This window comes from Artemia sp. Qi Xiang Cuo, chromosome 10 (assembly GCF_049724085.1).
Source record: "Artemia sp. Qi Xiang Cuo chromosome 10, ASM4972408v1, whole genome shotgun sequence".
NCBI classification, from domain to species: domain Eukaryota; kingdom Metazoa; phylum Arthropoda; class Branchiopoda; order Anostraca; family Artemiidae; genus Artemia; species Artemia sp. Qi Xiang Cuo.
In genome coordinates this window covers 63,202,321-63,217,145 of record NC_142803.1, presented here as the reverse complement: position 1 = coordinate 63,217,145, position 14,825 = coordinate 63,202,321, and the positions used below count along the sequence as shown (strand labels likewise).

Below are 14,825 nucleotides of genomic sequence, written 5' to 3'. Positions count from 1 at the left end.
TTCCATTGTAAAATTATATTTATATTTCGGAAATCATTTTATTTCTAGCGGTTATAATGTATTTTGGTACTTTCCCATTATGTGGACATCTCTAAAAAGTCAAATTTGGTTAATGCTAATGAAATAAAACAAAATAGGATGAATATACAATAGTTTATAAACAAATTTATAAACAAATAGTTTATTTGCACATTAGGGGGGGTAGGGGGTAAAGCATTGCATATATTAAATACGTAACCTAACTTAGGTACCTTCTCCCCCCCCCCCCTAAACCCGAAAAAACAGCAGTTTAAATATAGTTCTCAGAGTGAGAAACCCCTGAATACTTGTTTATACAATACCAGATAGCGTTAAATCTTTGGATGCCTCGGGTTTTCGTGACTGCTTTTTAGAGGTGTCCACATAATGGGAAAGAACCTGTATTTTTATATGTCAACTACTAGAATAAGAATATAATCGCCAGAAGCATAAATCTTAGTGTCTTATTATGTTCATTTTTATACCTCCTGAGGGTGTTACCTTTCTAAGGCTTCAATCGAGTAACGGCGAATCATATCTTATGGAAAATAATGCCCGAATCAGCACGCACACTCTTTTAGCTTGTTCAAAAAACATTTGGCTTCATAAGTGTTTTTTCTTTTCCCTTTTTTGCTTACTATTGTTTGAAGTATATTAAACATTTCAATTTATTTAATTTACCTGATCTATTTTTTATATTCTTGTATTCTATATTTATTTTTTTCTCATTGAACTATTGAGTTGGTGACTCGTATGTCTTTTCCCTCCTTAACAGGCCTGGGAACATATGTGAGGCTTAGTATAATGTACTATTGAACCTCTATTTCATTGTGAATAAATCTTATCCATCAACGCAAATGAGGGCGACAAATCGGTATCAGTTTTATGAGTTGTACTGGTGTTTATATATTCTATTATCTTTTTGTGTTTATTCTATATATATATATATATATATATATATATATATATATATATATATATATATATATATATATATATATATATATATATATATATATATATATATATATTTATATACATTATTATGTATATATTATACTTCTTAGATTTATAAATTTAAATTTATATAATTTTCTTGTTCTGCTAAGTAACTATAAAGCTTTCAGTGACTGCTTGCCTCAATAAACGGATTAAAAAGATGGTTTTTCGTTCGCTATGCCAATGCACAGCCAAGCTCTTCTAAGCCGTTCTTCCCGTTCCAGATCTATGCGGTTTGTGAGACAAATGCGACTTACACATGTACAGGCAAATGAGCCTTTGGGGGAATAATAACATGTATTACTGTATGTGTATTTAATGAAGAATAAATCTCACCTTATCTTACATGGCAGAAAGAATTCTTTTTTTCGCTTTCCTACCAAACCTATAGACACTGGCTGATCCAGGGAGGCCGAGAGGACCCTGGGCCACCCAAGTTTTTATTCTGGAGCCCCCATTCCTTATTTTTTTTCTGTTTTCCACTCTTTTTCTTAAACAAATTTGTCAATTTGGTGCCCATGTCATATTTGGGCCCCCAAAATTTTGCTTATTGGCACCCTTGTCACATTACCCCCCCCCCCCCCCCCACCAAGATTTTACTCTAAATCTGTGCCTGCCTGTAGAATGATTTAACAGACTTTGGCTATAGCCTAATAGAGATAAGTAGCGAGTGTTATTAGGTGAATATTAGTAAAGATTGGCGCTCACTATATAGTGAGTGAAAGCTAATTGTTTCTCCACTTGCTTATGTATACACAAGCACAGTCGCTGAAAACTCATTTTCATTGCTTTTAATATTTTTCGGCAAGTAAATTCAACGTAAGGGGGGAATTTTACATTTTGAAATTCCCTTTCTGGGTGTTGGTTAGACGTTTAAATTAATTTTAATGCTTGTGTATTATTCAGTACACGCTTGAGAAGCGAAGTTAGGTTAATCATAATGAAATACATCGAATATTATGATAATACAGTACTTTAGTAACAAAACTATGAAAACTACAACACAAAATTATGGTAGAGGGCCGCACAGAATGCATCATATTCAATACCTAACATAACCTAACCCAACCAAAACACCATATCTTGATGTTAAATATTTTATAAAAATATATTAATAATGTAGATTTCAACTGAGCCTAAGCTAATTTTCTTCAAATACTGACAGGTATAAACCAGTTATTGTCTGATCTGTATATCCAAACTCTCTAGTGTGTACTGACTAACAGATAAGTACTGCCAAATGTGTCATATGACAGAGCGGCACTTTACAAAGTTTAGTAAACAAATTTATAATTATAATTATAATTTATAATTTATAATATAAATTTATAATTACAAATTTATAAGAGGCAGTAGCTTTTAATCCGACCAATAAACATCTCTCTGCAATCTTGCTGTACCCTACCAATCTTTATAGTAAAATAAAAAAAACAAGTTTTTTTTTAACTGAAAGTAAGGAACGACGTTAAAACTGAAAACCAACAGAAATTATTTCGTATATGAAAGGATCTGTCCCCTCCTCAACGCCTCACTCTTTACGCTAAAGTTTGACTTTCTCACAATTCTATTTTTTTTTAAACAATAAAAAACTTTAAACTTTAAAACTTGTTTTTTTATTTAATTTTTGAACGTTTTTGAATTAATGCAGGTTTTGATTTTGGCACATCGTACATGAATAATTAAAACAAAATTTGTATATTAATTTTAATTTTATTTGGTTAAATGCCTTTCTCGAAACTTATTTAATTTTATTTACGAACGTTTTTATTAGTAATAAATATGCGTAACTTACGAATTAACTTACGTAACGAACTTCTATATTCAAATATTTTTAATACATATATTAGGGGGTTCAACCCCTAGTCAATACCTCTTTCTTTACGCTAAAGTTCGAATTTTGTTCCAATTCTTTAAAAATGACCCCTTAACCATAAAGGCAGTTAATTAGAATAAATAGCTCTAATGAAAATAGTAAAAAAATCTCTGGCTTAAAGAGCGAGGTATTCATTAGGGGATGAACCTAATCATATACGTAATAATTTCTGTTCGGTTTAAGTTTTGATGTTGCTCCTTACTTTCAGGTGAAAAACTTTTTTTAAAATTTAATTTCTGATCATTTTTTAAATAGTGCTGGGAAATCTGGTGCCCCCTTTATAGCAATGTCCTTTCCCTCCTGACAACTTCCTCCATGGAAAAATACTCCCATATAATCCCCGACCCCCCCCCCACTACCAGAAAAAATCCCCCCTGAAAACGTCTGTATACTTCCCAATAACCAATGCAATATATAAACATTGGGTAAAATTCATAATTTTCAGCACTACCCCTGGGAACTTTTGGGGATTAAGTTATCCTAAAAGACATAGTTATTATATTTCCGACCATGCCGAACAAAATGGCTATCTCCGAACTTTGATCGGGTAAATTTGGCAAAAAATGAGCGTGGGAGGGGGCCTAGTTTCCCTCCATTTCTTTGGTCACTTAAAAAGGGTACTAGAACTTTTAATTTCCGTTTGAATGAGCCCTCACACGATATTCTAGGACCACTGGGTCGGTACAATCACCCCTGGGAAAAAAAACAACAAAAAACATACAAATAAACACGCATCGGTGATCTTTCTTCTGGCAAAAAATGCAATATTCCACATTTTTGCAGATAGGAGCTTGAAACCTCTACAGTAAGGTTCTCTTGATTAAGTTTCTATAGCTTTTAGTGGATGCTTCTCCCTTTTGCGAAATTTAGGCAAATTTTCTCAGGCACGTAGCTTTTGATGGGTAGGACTAAACTTGATAAAACTTATATATTTGAAATCAGCATTAAAATTTGATTCTTTTGATTTATCTATTGGTGTCAAAATTGCGTTTTTTAGAGTTTCGGTTACTATTGAGCCGAGTAACTCCTTACTTACAGTTCGTTACCACGAATTGTTTGATAATTCAAACTTAACCAACTAAATTATGGTAACACTTATAGAAAAATATTGGGGTACTTTGGTATTAGCTGCAACCCACGCGCTATATTGTATACAGAAGATGCTAAAGGAAACTAGTCAAACGGATATCAGTTGAGAATTGCATTAGAGGATTGCAAATGGTGGTTTACCATTACTTTAACAATAATTAAACTATTGTTTTTTGGGGTTTAGGGGGGGAGGTACCTTGGTTAGGTTACGTATTTAATATATGCTATGCTTTACACCCCAACCCATCCCCCTAATTTGCAAATACATAGCCCAAATTTGTTTCTAAACTATTATATTTTCATCCTGTTTTGTTTTATTTCATTAGCATTAACCAAACTTGACTTCTCGCGTGGGTTGCAGCTAATACCAAAGTACCAATATTGATTTTTACTAACAGGTAATAATTACGATCTGGTCGCGAGTGTCTTAACCGCCTACTTTGTCAAAATCTAGCCGAAGTCATGCGATTACAAATTCTGACCAGCCAGAACAAAGATTTTTAACCGTCGGGGGTCTCTAATTTCAAAGGATGGCAATAGTTTAGGGAAGGCGTCATAACATCGAACCGTCAGGAGTACGAACGTCAGGAGCAGTACAAAATCCGTCATAACATTGACAAAAAAATCCGTCAGAACCTCGAACCGTCATAACATGGAAAATTTTAAAACTTTAGTTTCTGGGGCTTAGGGGGAAAAGGTTACGTATTTAATATATGTTATGCTTTACCCCCACCCCCCTAATGTGCAAACGCATAGCCGAAATTTCTTCCTAAACTATTATATACTTATTACTTTTATATAAACTTATAAAAATTTTAGATGTTATGACGGTTCGAGGTTCTGAGGGTCGATGGTATGACGTTTCGTGCTTGTGACGGTTCGCCGAAATGGTAGTACCCAAATAAAAAAGACTTTATTCTGGCAATTCCCTTTGAATGAGCCGTGTGCCTTATTCAAATACAATTGATTCGATACGATTACAAAAAAAGAAGAAGAGAAAGAAAGAAAAAAAGAGTAAAAAAGAGAAAGAAAGAGAAAGAAAGAAAAAAAGAGTAAAAAAGAGAAAGAAAAAAGGAGACACATTAGGATGCAAAATAGTGATTTTTCTTGATGTTGAATGCGGAGAGCTGTATTTCCCTTTTGGAATTTTCAGTCATGATGATTCTAATGGTGGAATTTGCATTTAGGCCAAACACCACTTTCAGGGGTTTCAGGTTCTTTCTCGGCATTAATATGAATTTGTTCTTGCAATAAATTAGTATAAATAAATTTGTAATTTATTATTATTAATTTATTTGTAATTTATATTACAATATGTAATTATATCAACTATATTATATTATAATATATTATATTATATAACTATATTATATAATTTATATTATACATTATATTATACTATGTAATTGTAATATAATATATGTAATTATATTATATTATTTGTTATATTATATAATTGTAATATAATATATGTAATTTTATTATATTATTTATATATTATTTGTTTGTAATTTGTAATTTTTTAATATTAGTATAAATAAATTTGTAAAAATTAGTATAAATTTGTTCTTGCAATGTTTACTGTTAATAATAATTGAAATAACAGTTGATTTCTTCTCCTTGCACAGTTTTTCTGCCGAAGTGTGCTGTTTAATGTAGGGTACATTCTATTAGGTGCTGGTTCCATTTTTACTAGACTTCTCTATCCTAAGTATTAGGAACCTTGATTTCCTTGCGATGGATTTTTTTCAAGCCTAGGACAACTTTTAGTGTGTATAAATGGTGTATATATTAATGTTGTATAAATGTATAGTGTATATGTTACAGTGAATGTCCGAAATTGGTGAATATCGACATTCGCCGTTGAATATATGAAATATCGTTTTATCTCCTAAGCTTGCAAATTCAATGTAAGGGGGAAGTTTCACTTTTGAAATTCCATCCCTGGCATTTGGAAATGTCAATTGTAATTTTTCGCTGGGGCTTGAATTTACGCGTTAAAGAAGTTGAATTTGAACCCATTATTTTTCAAGTTATTGATGTAGTTCTTGTTGATTTAAGTAACGCAACCGTTCACTGCCGGATCAAGGGGTGCGTAGGGACCCCCCCCCCCCAAGATTTTTCTGGGGCTCTCTTGTCCTGTTTTGTTATTTTTTACTCTTTTTTAGAATAAATTTGTCAATTTGGTCAATTATCGGCACCTTTGTCACATCCCCCTCCAAGATATCGATCATTGGTGCCCTTGTCATATAGAACCTCCCCCTAGATTTTGCTCTAGATCTGCCCCTACAATCCCTTACAACCTCTATTTTTCGAATTTTGTTCTATTTTGTACCTCAAAAGTTTGAAAGCTCATCCCATTAATCATAAAAGCAAACGTACTTGATATAAATTTGCCATTTGTTCATGCTTAGTCGGGCAAGTGCAAGCATAGATAATTTATCATATCACAGTCTATAATTCTATCAATGTCTCGTTTTGGCCTGAATTAAATTGGTATTTATTTTCCAGGGGCCGGCGAATCTGGAAAGAGCACAATCGTCAAGCAAATGAAGTAAGTACAAGCATCCTATTTTGCAATCATCATTGCAATCATCAACTACCAGCTAGGGCCTCGTCTTCCTGTTTAAAACTAAATTCTTTATGACAGTTCAGTTGTCGAAAAGCGTATAACACGAATGGTTAGTTCAGACTTATTAGAATATTACATACTATTTCGATGGAGTTTCCACGAGGCTAAGCCAGAGCCATATCCAAGGAGGTAGTAGCTACCCAATTTGCCCACCCCCCGCAATATTTTTATCAGAATCGTACAAAAGTGACAAAGATATATATAAACAAATTTTCGTTGCGTTTTGCAAGTTTTTTTGTACTCCTGCCCCCCCCCTAGAACAAAAATCCTGGGTAAGGTACTGGCCTAGTTAATGATCTAATTCCTAATTATTTTCTAATTCCAGTAAAATTAAGGATTAGAAACTAGAGAAGATCAGCATTGGGGGATCAACTAAATGGGGATAGGGTTTTTCATGCACCCGTTTCACACTTTGTTACCCGACTAACACCTAGTTTGATAAAAAACAAAACAAAAAAAACAATTAATAAATATTGTCAAAGTTGCCAAACCGACGCTCAGGTTCTTTTCGGCACTCTTTGCACTTGGGTAAAATTGGCCTAACTTTCTGAAAAATGACAACCATGACCATAACAAGAAACACAGGGCAACTGAAAAAAAAAACAAAAAAAAAAAAAAATCATCTAGAACTATTGAGGTCGATTCAAGTATGTCTCCTAGTTATCAAGAGGGATACTAAAAATATCCCTCATTTCTTCATTTTGACGCTTCGACTCCGTAAACAGACACATGACTGTTTTTCGTACAAAAAATTATTTTCCTTGTTGATAAAGATGGGGAAGCGTAATACTCTTAAATGGGATTCTCGCCTTTGTAAATTACAATGGTCCCGTTTGATTTAGATTCGACATCATCAGGGCGGGATTTGGGGCTATTATTATTTAATTCCCATAATTTTCTTCTACGACAAACTTGTATCAGTAATATAACATAAAAAACTTGTTACTATCGCTGATTCAGTATCAAGTATAGATTCTTCTTCACTAAACATTTTTTTTCGAAACGCGTTTTCAAATTGTCGGTTACTATGGACTAGGGTTCGTTCTTTAAATTAGCGATTTAAGTTGAGATAATAAATTCTGACGTCAGTTCAATTCCTCCTTCCTGTTTATCCTTCACTTAAACATTCGATAGAATTTGCATTCTCCTGCGATAAGTTGTGATTCTCGCTGTTGCTCTCCTCTAACCGCATATTTTGTTTACGAATCGATGTGATTTCCGCTGTCGCTTGTCTTCTAATCGCAGATTTCGTTGTCCATCAGTTTCATTTGCGGTTTTTTGTGATGCTTGTTGTCGCATGTCTTCTAGCCACTGATCTCTTTTTGCTTCATTTTCATTCAAAATTAACTCAGATATTTCTCCGTGATTTTGTTTTAGCTGTTCAAATTCATTCATCATCTTGTATAATTTCACATGACGTCATAGATACAAAAAACTTCTTTTCCAGCTTTTACCCAGTAATTATGTTTCTACTTTAATTGCACTGTTATATAATTTAGTAACAGCAAGGCATTTTCATCGCACATTCCCTCTTGCATATCTAAATTCCGCATAAGTATAATTATCATGCTATTCTTTAAGTTATGGCATGGAAAGTCATGAACTCAATTCCACCTTCCTGTTTATCCTTCCCGCTAAAATAACACGTTCCTCCTCTTTCGCCTTCAAAGACGCTAAAATAAGTCGTTGCTCCATTCCATTGTAATCTTGGCTTGTACTCTTACCGCAGACTTCGTTGTATAGCAGTTTCGTTTGCCATTCAATGTGATTCTTGCTAACGTTTGTCCCATGTCTTTTGCTTTAGCTATTTGTTGTCGTTCATCATCTTGTATATTTTGTTTTAATTACGTTATTCATCCTTGCTGTTTATTATTTACACTAAAATCCTTCATTTTGTTGTAATTTTGAGAAGTATGTGATTCTTGCTGTCGCTAAAAAATAAATAATGCGAATGTGATGTCATTTATATGAAATATTTTTCCATTATGAAGGCACTAAAAAAATTTCCAAACCTTTAACGTGTTTGCATTGTTTTTTCAGGCGAGAAAATCTCAGTGTGCCAATTTTCAAAGAAAAATAGGAAGCCGTTTTAGAGAAAAAAAAGAATACATTAATACACAATTATTGATTGCTTAAAAAGAGTAGATATATAGATAGGTATAATAATATATTTATGTCTGCATTTATGTATGGTTGTTTCAAAACAAATAACTTATGCTTACTTTTAAGAAATATGAACCACAGAGAAACAGAAAGTTTAGTTATAAAAAATCTTGTGACTCGACAACTTTTCGTTCCTTTTACTTACTTAAAGCTTATACAAAAGAACCAACAATTCTTATGCTCATACAGAAGGACATTTTAAATGATTAGAAAGTTGAATTATATTTCTCTTTATTTTTTTTCTTTTATTTTTTTATCTAGTAGTTGTAGAGCTGTATGATAATAGATTTGGAGAAATCGTAAACAAACCTTCGGGTTTTTGTAGATCGCTGCTGTAAATTTGCTTGTATTCTATATGTTAAATTATTATATATTCTATATGTTCTATATATATTCTATATGTTCTAATATATATTCTATATGTTAAATAATTTGATCTTTGATCTAATTTGATCCAATCAAGTTTTGTTTTTACTAGCTAAGAATTTTATTTTATATTATTTTATTAAATTTTATATTAAGAATTGCATTTTAGTGCAAGAGGTAAAAAGGGGGACGATAAATAGATATTTATCGCAATAAAAACCGCTTTGGGCCATGGCAAAAAAATGAAAAATCACACAAAATAATAGCACATGATTATAACACTCATAGCAAAATGTAGTACATAACAATAACAATGCAAAATTACAAAACAAAAACATAATAAAGCGCATAATACCATTAAACAAACATACATAATTACACAAAATCTCGCACACATGACAGATATAGATAGATAGATCTTTAACGATCTAAAGCCACAAGCGCCATGGCTACCAAAAAATAACAAACAAACAGAAAAACAGCGTACACACATTCAACATTATTTTCAGCACTCACCCCCCCGCCCCCCCTTACAAAAATCTCTCTCTATGTGTCATTCCCAGCTTTATATATTTTACAATATTTCTTATTGTCCCATAATCCTTACATTATTCCATTATTGAAGTCAACCACTCACTTGTCCCCACATTACCAGAAAATAATTCCTTCCTTAGATCCTGTAATTCGGGACAAAGATATTTGACTTGTTTTTCTGAAAAAAGGAAGAATATTATTGGATAAATAAAACGAGGAATGTAAGAAATTAATCAATTGAGTTAAAATATTTTTTAGTACAGAAGTAATAGGCAGTACCCCCTTTGTTTCTCTGTGTAGATGCCTTGGTATTTGAATTAGCCCTGAGAACTAAGAGCACAAACATTAAGACCGTAGGCTAAACATTATTTGTCCATAGAAATCATCGATAAATAACGACTTCATTTACATAAATTGAATCATTTGCCGTGTTTGGCACGCTCCGTCCGGTTTACGAGATATTGATTGTCTGTAGCCCCTCGTTATATCGCAAATCCCTCTATTTAGGTATCTCTTAACCAAGGTGAAATTGGAGCCCAATTTTGTCAGCGATTAATCAACAGATCAAATTAAATTAATTTATTGCAAAATTAATTCGTGGAGTCCTGTGGTGCTGATATTAAATTGGCAATTAGGTTGATTACGTCAACAAAATTGTCCAGTTCACTGGCGCTTGGCACCTCTGATGGCATGTTTAGGGGCACAAAACACCATGAATCAAAACAAGACCTTAGTCCTTAGGAGTTTTGTCAATTCTTAAATATTTGACTCATTTGAAATTTGTTGCTGTTTTTGCTTCATAAATGATGTGTCTCAATTAGCCTAGTCTGATGAATGAATAACCATTTTTATTTATAACGTCTACAAGACAGGACGAGGCAGTTCGAAATTCGAGAACTAAAAATTAGCACCAGTTATAGTTATTTCTTGATTTTGAATTATTTATGCTATGCAAACAGGGACAATTTTTTAAAGAAGCTAGCATTACAGGAAATTTCAAGAGAGCGAGTCTTAAGAAAACAAAAATGCTTTGTTGATATAATTTGTCGGAATAGATATCCAAATGAGTTTTTCGAATAAAATAAAATAAATTTCATATTCTTAAAAAAATGTATTTCTTTTCATTGGATTGACCTCGATCCCCTAGTACTGGAGACCAGCGTCCCCCCCCCAGAAATTTTCCCCTGGAAAACACCCCTCTTGAATTTTCTTTCTCGAAAAATAGCCCCGCAAGAAATTCCCCCTGAAAAACTCCGCTCCCCCACGGAAAACTCCCCCTGGAAGGTTCTCCCTAGTAGAGAATTCAACCATACGCAAAATTGAGCAACCAGGGAGAATGTACAAAATAGGTACCTTACCTAAAAATATCAATGGGTAAGGTAAGAGGTAATCGGCAATCTGTAGATGGTAAGGGGCAATAAAAAAATAAAAGATCAAAAAAGGTTCTAGAACAGGGACTGGTTGTTCTCCAAGCACTTTCAAGTTTAGAAATAGGATACAATTTCTAATCAAATGAGCATCCTTCTAAGTTTCTAAGAACACGAGGAGGAGGTTGGGGATGAGCAGGGGGCAGGAATTGGGATTTTGTATTTTTGGCCAAAGAAAAATCACGGATGTGTGTTGCTTGTTTGTTTTTTGTTGTTGTTTTTTTCCAAGGATGATCGTATCGAGCCAAGAATCCTAGGAGATCGGGAGAACGCTCATTCAAACGAATATTAAAAGTGTCTGTGCCTTTTCAAGTAATCAAACAGATTGGAGAGCAGCTATCCCTATTCCCGCGCCCCTTTTTTCTCTAAAGACATCTGACTGATATTTTGAGATAGCTATTTGGTTTAGCATAATTGAAAGGTCCGGTCAAATAAATAAGCCTTTGGAGATGACGTAACACACCACAGCCCTCAGAGAAAGGGCTGTAAGTTATGCGATTTGTGATTGTATGTATATAGTATTTGTTATTGATAATTTAATTCTTCCAATATGGATTTTTATTTCACTTACTTTCCGCGTTCTCTGTTTTTGTCTTATTATTTTCATCCCCTTTGTTTTGTTCTTATTTTCACTCAGAAATTAAAAACATGTTTTCTAGAGACTTTCTCAAGGATTTTTCTTTCTGAAGGAGACACTTACATTTTTTAAATCTTCTAATTTGATTCTTACTTCTTTCTGCTCTCCGTCTTTGTCTGCTTTTATCTTTTTAGTTTGAACTGGTGTGTTTCGTTCGCATTTTCGCTCAGTAAATGTGATGAACTGTGGGATTTCATTAATGTTTCTTTTTGAATTTTCAAACTGAGAAATGCTTTTAAATTTAAAACAGTTCATGGTAACGAACTGTAAGTAAGGAGCGATGCGGCTCAATAGTAACCGAAACTCTAAGAAACAGTGTCTTGATAACAATAGACACATCAAAATAATCGAAAAATATGCTGAATTTTTGAAAAAAAGTAAAATATCCCCAAAAAATCAAGTGATCCTAATGAAAATGACACCATTAAATTCAGCATATCAGAGAACCCCACTGTCAGAGGTTTCAAGCTGCTATGTACAAAAATGTGGAATTTTTGTCGGAAGAAAGATCACGGATGCGTGTTTATTTGTTGTTTTTTTCCTTTTTTTTGTTTTTCTTTTAATTGTTTTACCCAGGTGTGATCGTATCAAACCAGTGATTGCAAAAGATCGGGATATGGCTCAAAAGTTCTAGTGCTTATTTTAACTGACCATAAATATTGGACGGTAGCTAGCCCCCCTCCTAAGCTCATTTTTTATCCAAAGTTGCCCGATGAAATTTTGAGATAGCCATTTTTTCGTATATTCTAAAAATCTAATAACTATGTCTTCGAGTATGATTTGACGCCCCACAATCCTCGGGGAAAGGGCTGCAAGCTATGAACTTTGCCCATTGTTGACATATAATATTGGTTATTGGGAAGGATACAGACATTTTTCAGGGGGATTTTTTTATGGAGGGGGAGGGGTACATAGGAGGATCTTTTCATGTAGGAATTTTTAGTAAGAGAAACAAATTTTCCTTGGGAGCTGGACTCCCTAGTTATATATATATATATATATATATATATATATATATATATATATATATATATATATATATATATATATATATATATATATATATATATATATATATATATATATATATATATATATATATATATATATATATATATATATATATATATATATATATATATATATATATATATATATATATATATATATATATATATATATATATATATATATATATATACTTTCAAAATTTAGACTGGGTAAATTTGTCTTTTTTCTGCTTTTCCAGTAGAAATGGCAAAAAAAATTCTAGGGTGGTAAAGTTTAGAAAGTCTAGGGAGAAAGCAAAAGCCTAGGGGGACATTTGCCCCCCTTCCATCGATACCACAGACTGGGGGTATTTCCGTATATCTTTAAGGTACCAAAAATAGTGAAAAATGAAATCTTGTCGTTTGAATTGTGTAAGTCATAACTTAAACAGCCGTATATATCATTAAAAAAAAAAAAAAAAAAAAAAAAAAAATCGGAAATTCAGTTTTAAATAGGAAAGGCTTCCATGTGCTGTTTTCCGCAGTTTTTGGTGACGAAATTTAAACAAAAATGAACGTGCGTGGAAAATCAGGAATAGTATAGTACATACGATGGTACTTGTCTATTATAGCGCCTATGTTAAGTTCTTCAACTAAGTAGAACCCGTTTCTCTGATCAATACTAATGAAATATCACAAAATATGATGAAAACATAATACTTTAGAAACAAATTTGGGCTATTATTTGCACATTAGGCGGCGTCGGGGTAGAGTATAGCAGATCTGCATGCATAAATTTGTTAGGTACAATGAACTATAAGTAAGGAGCAACGCGGCTCAATAGTAACCGAAACTCTAAAAAAAAGGAATTTTGATGCCAGTAGATACATAAACAGAATCGGATTTTACCAATAGATACATCAAAAGAATAAGGTTTTTATGCTAAGATTTTAAATATATAAGTTTCATCAAGTTTAGTCTTACCCATCAAAGTTAAGAGCCTGAGGAAATTTGCCTTATTTTTCAAAAATGGGGAAAGACCCCTAAGAAGTAATAGAATCTTAATGAAAATCAGATCATCAGATTCAGCGTATCAGAAAACTCTATTGTAAAAGTTTCAAGCTCCTATCTGCAAAAATGTGGAATTTTGTATTTTTTTTGCCTGAAGAAAGATCACGGACGCGTGTTTATTTGTTTGTTATTTGTTTTCTTTTTCCAGGGATGACTGTATCGATACAGTGGTCATAGAATGTCGCGAGAGGGCTCATTCGAACGGAAATTAAAAATTATAGTGCCCTTTTTAAGTGACTAAAAAAATTGGAGGGCAACTAGGCCCCCTCCTACGCTCATTTTCCCGCAAAGTCACCTGATCAAAATTTTGAGATAGCCATTTTGTTCAGCATACTCAAAAATTTAATAAGTATGTCTTAGAGGATGACTTCATCCCCCACAGTTTCCGAAAGAAGGGTTGGAAGTTATGAACTTTGCCCATTGTTTACATATACTATTGGTTATTGGGAAGTATAGAGACGTTTTCGGGGGGATATATCCATGGCAAGGCCATATCCAGTGGGGGGGGTTACCTGGTTTGAACCCCCCCCCCCTAAATTGTTGACCGAGTCGAAAATAAGTCGATAATTAGTAAAACCTAGGTAAAAATCAGTAAAATTAGTCAAAAACTGAGTCAAAAATTAGTAACCCCCCCCCTGAAAAAAAAATCCTGGATCTGCCCTTGATCAATGGAGGATGTTTTCACGGGCGAAGAGACATTTTTATGACGGGAGTGCCGGATTTCCTAGCATTATTTAAAAAATGATAAGAAGTTAAATAAAAAAAACAACAAGTTTTGTTAACTGAAAGTAAGGAGCAACATTAAAACTTAAAAACAACACAGAAATTATTACGTATATGAGGGGGTTCGCCCCCTAGTCAATACCTCGCTCTTTACGCTAAATCTTTTAGTGCTTTCAAAGGAGCTATCTATTCTAATTAAACGGCCTTTGTGATTCAGGGGTTTGTCATTCGAACAAAATTTGAACTTTAGCGTAAAGAGCGAGGTATTGACCAGGAGACGAACTCCCTCATATACGAAAAAATT

General features: G+C 33.2%; 1 protein-coding gene across 2 annotated transcripts in view; it reads left to right on the top strand.

The window, feature by feature from the left end:
- The window catches only part of Galphao (G protein alpha o subunit), a 165,419-nt gene that overhangs the window by 38,913 nt on the left and 111,681 nt on the right, over positions 1–14,825 (top strand). For both annotated transcript variants that reach the window (XM_089095656.1, XM_089095655.1), the window contains exon 2: positions 6,491–6,533. In XM_089095656.1, coding sequence (XP_088951782.1) covers positions 6,491–6,533 — 43 coding nt within the window. The remainder of the gene's footprint in view (positions 1–6,490; positions 6,534–14,825) is intronic.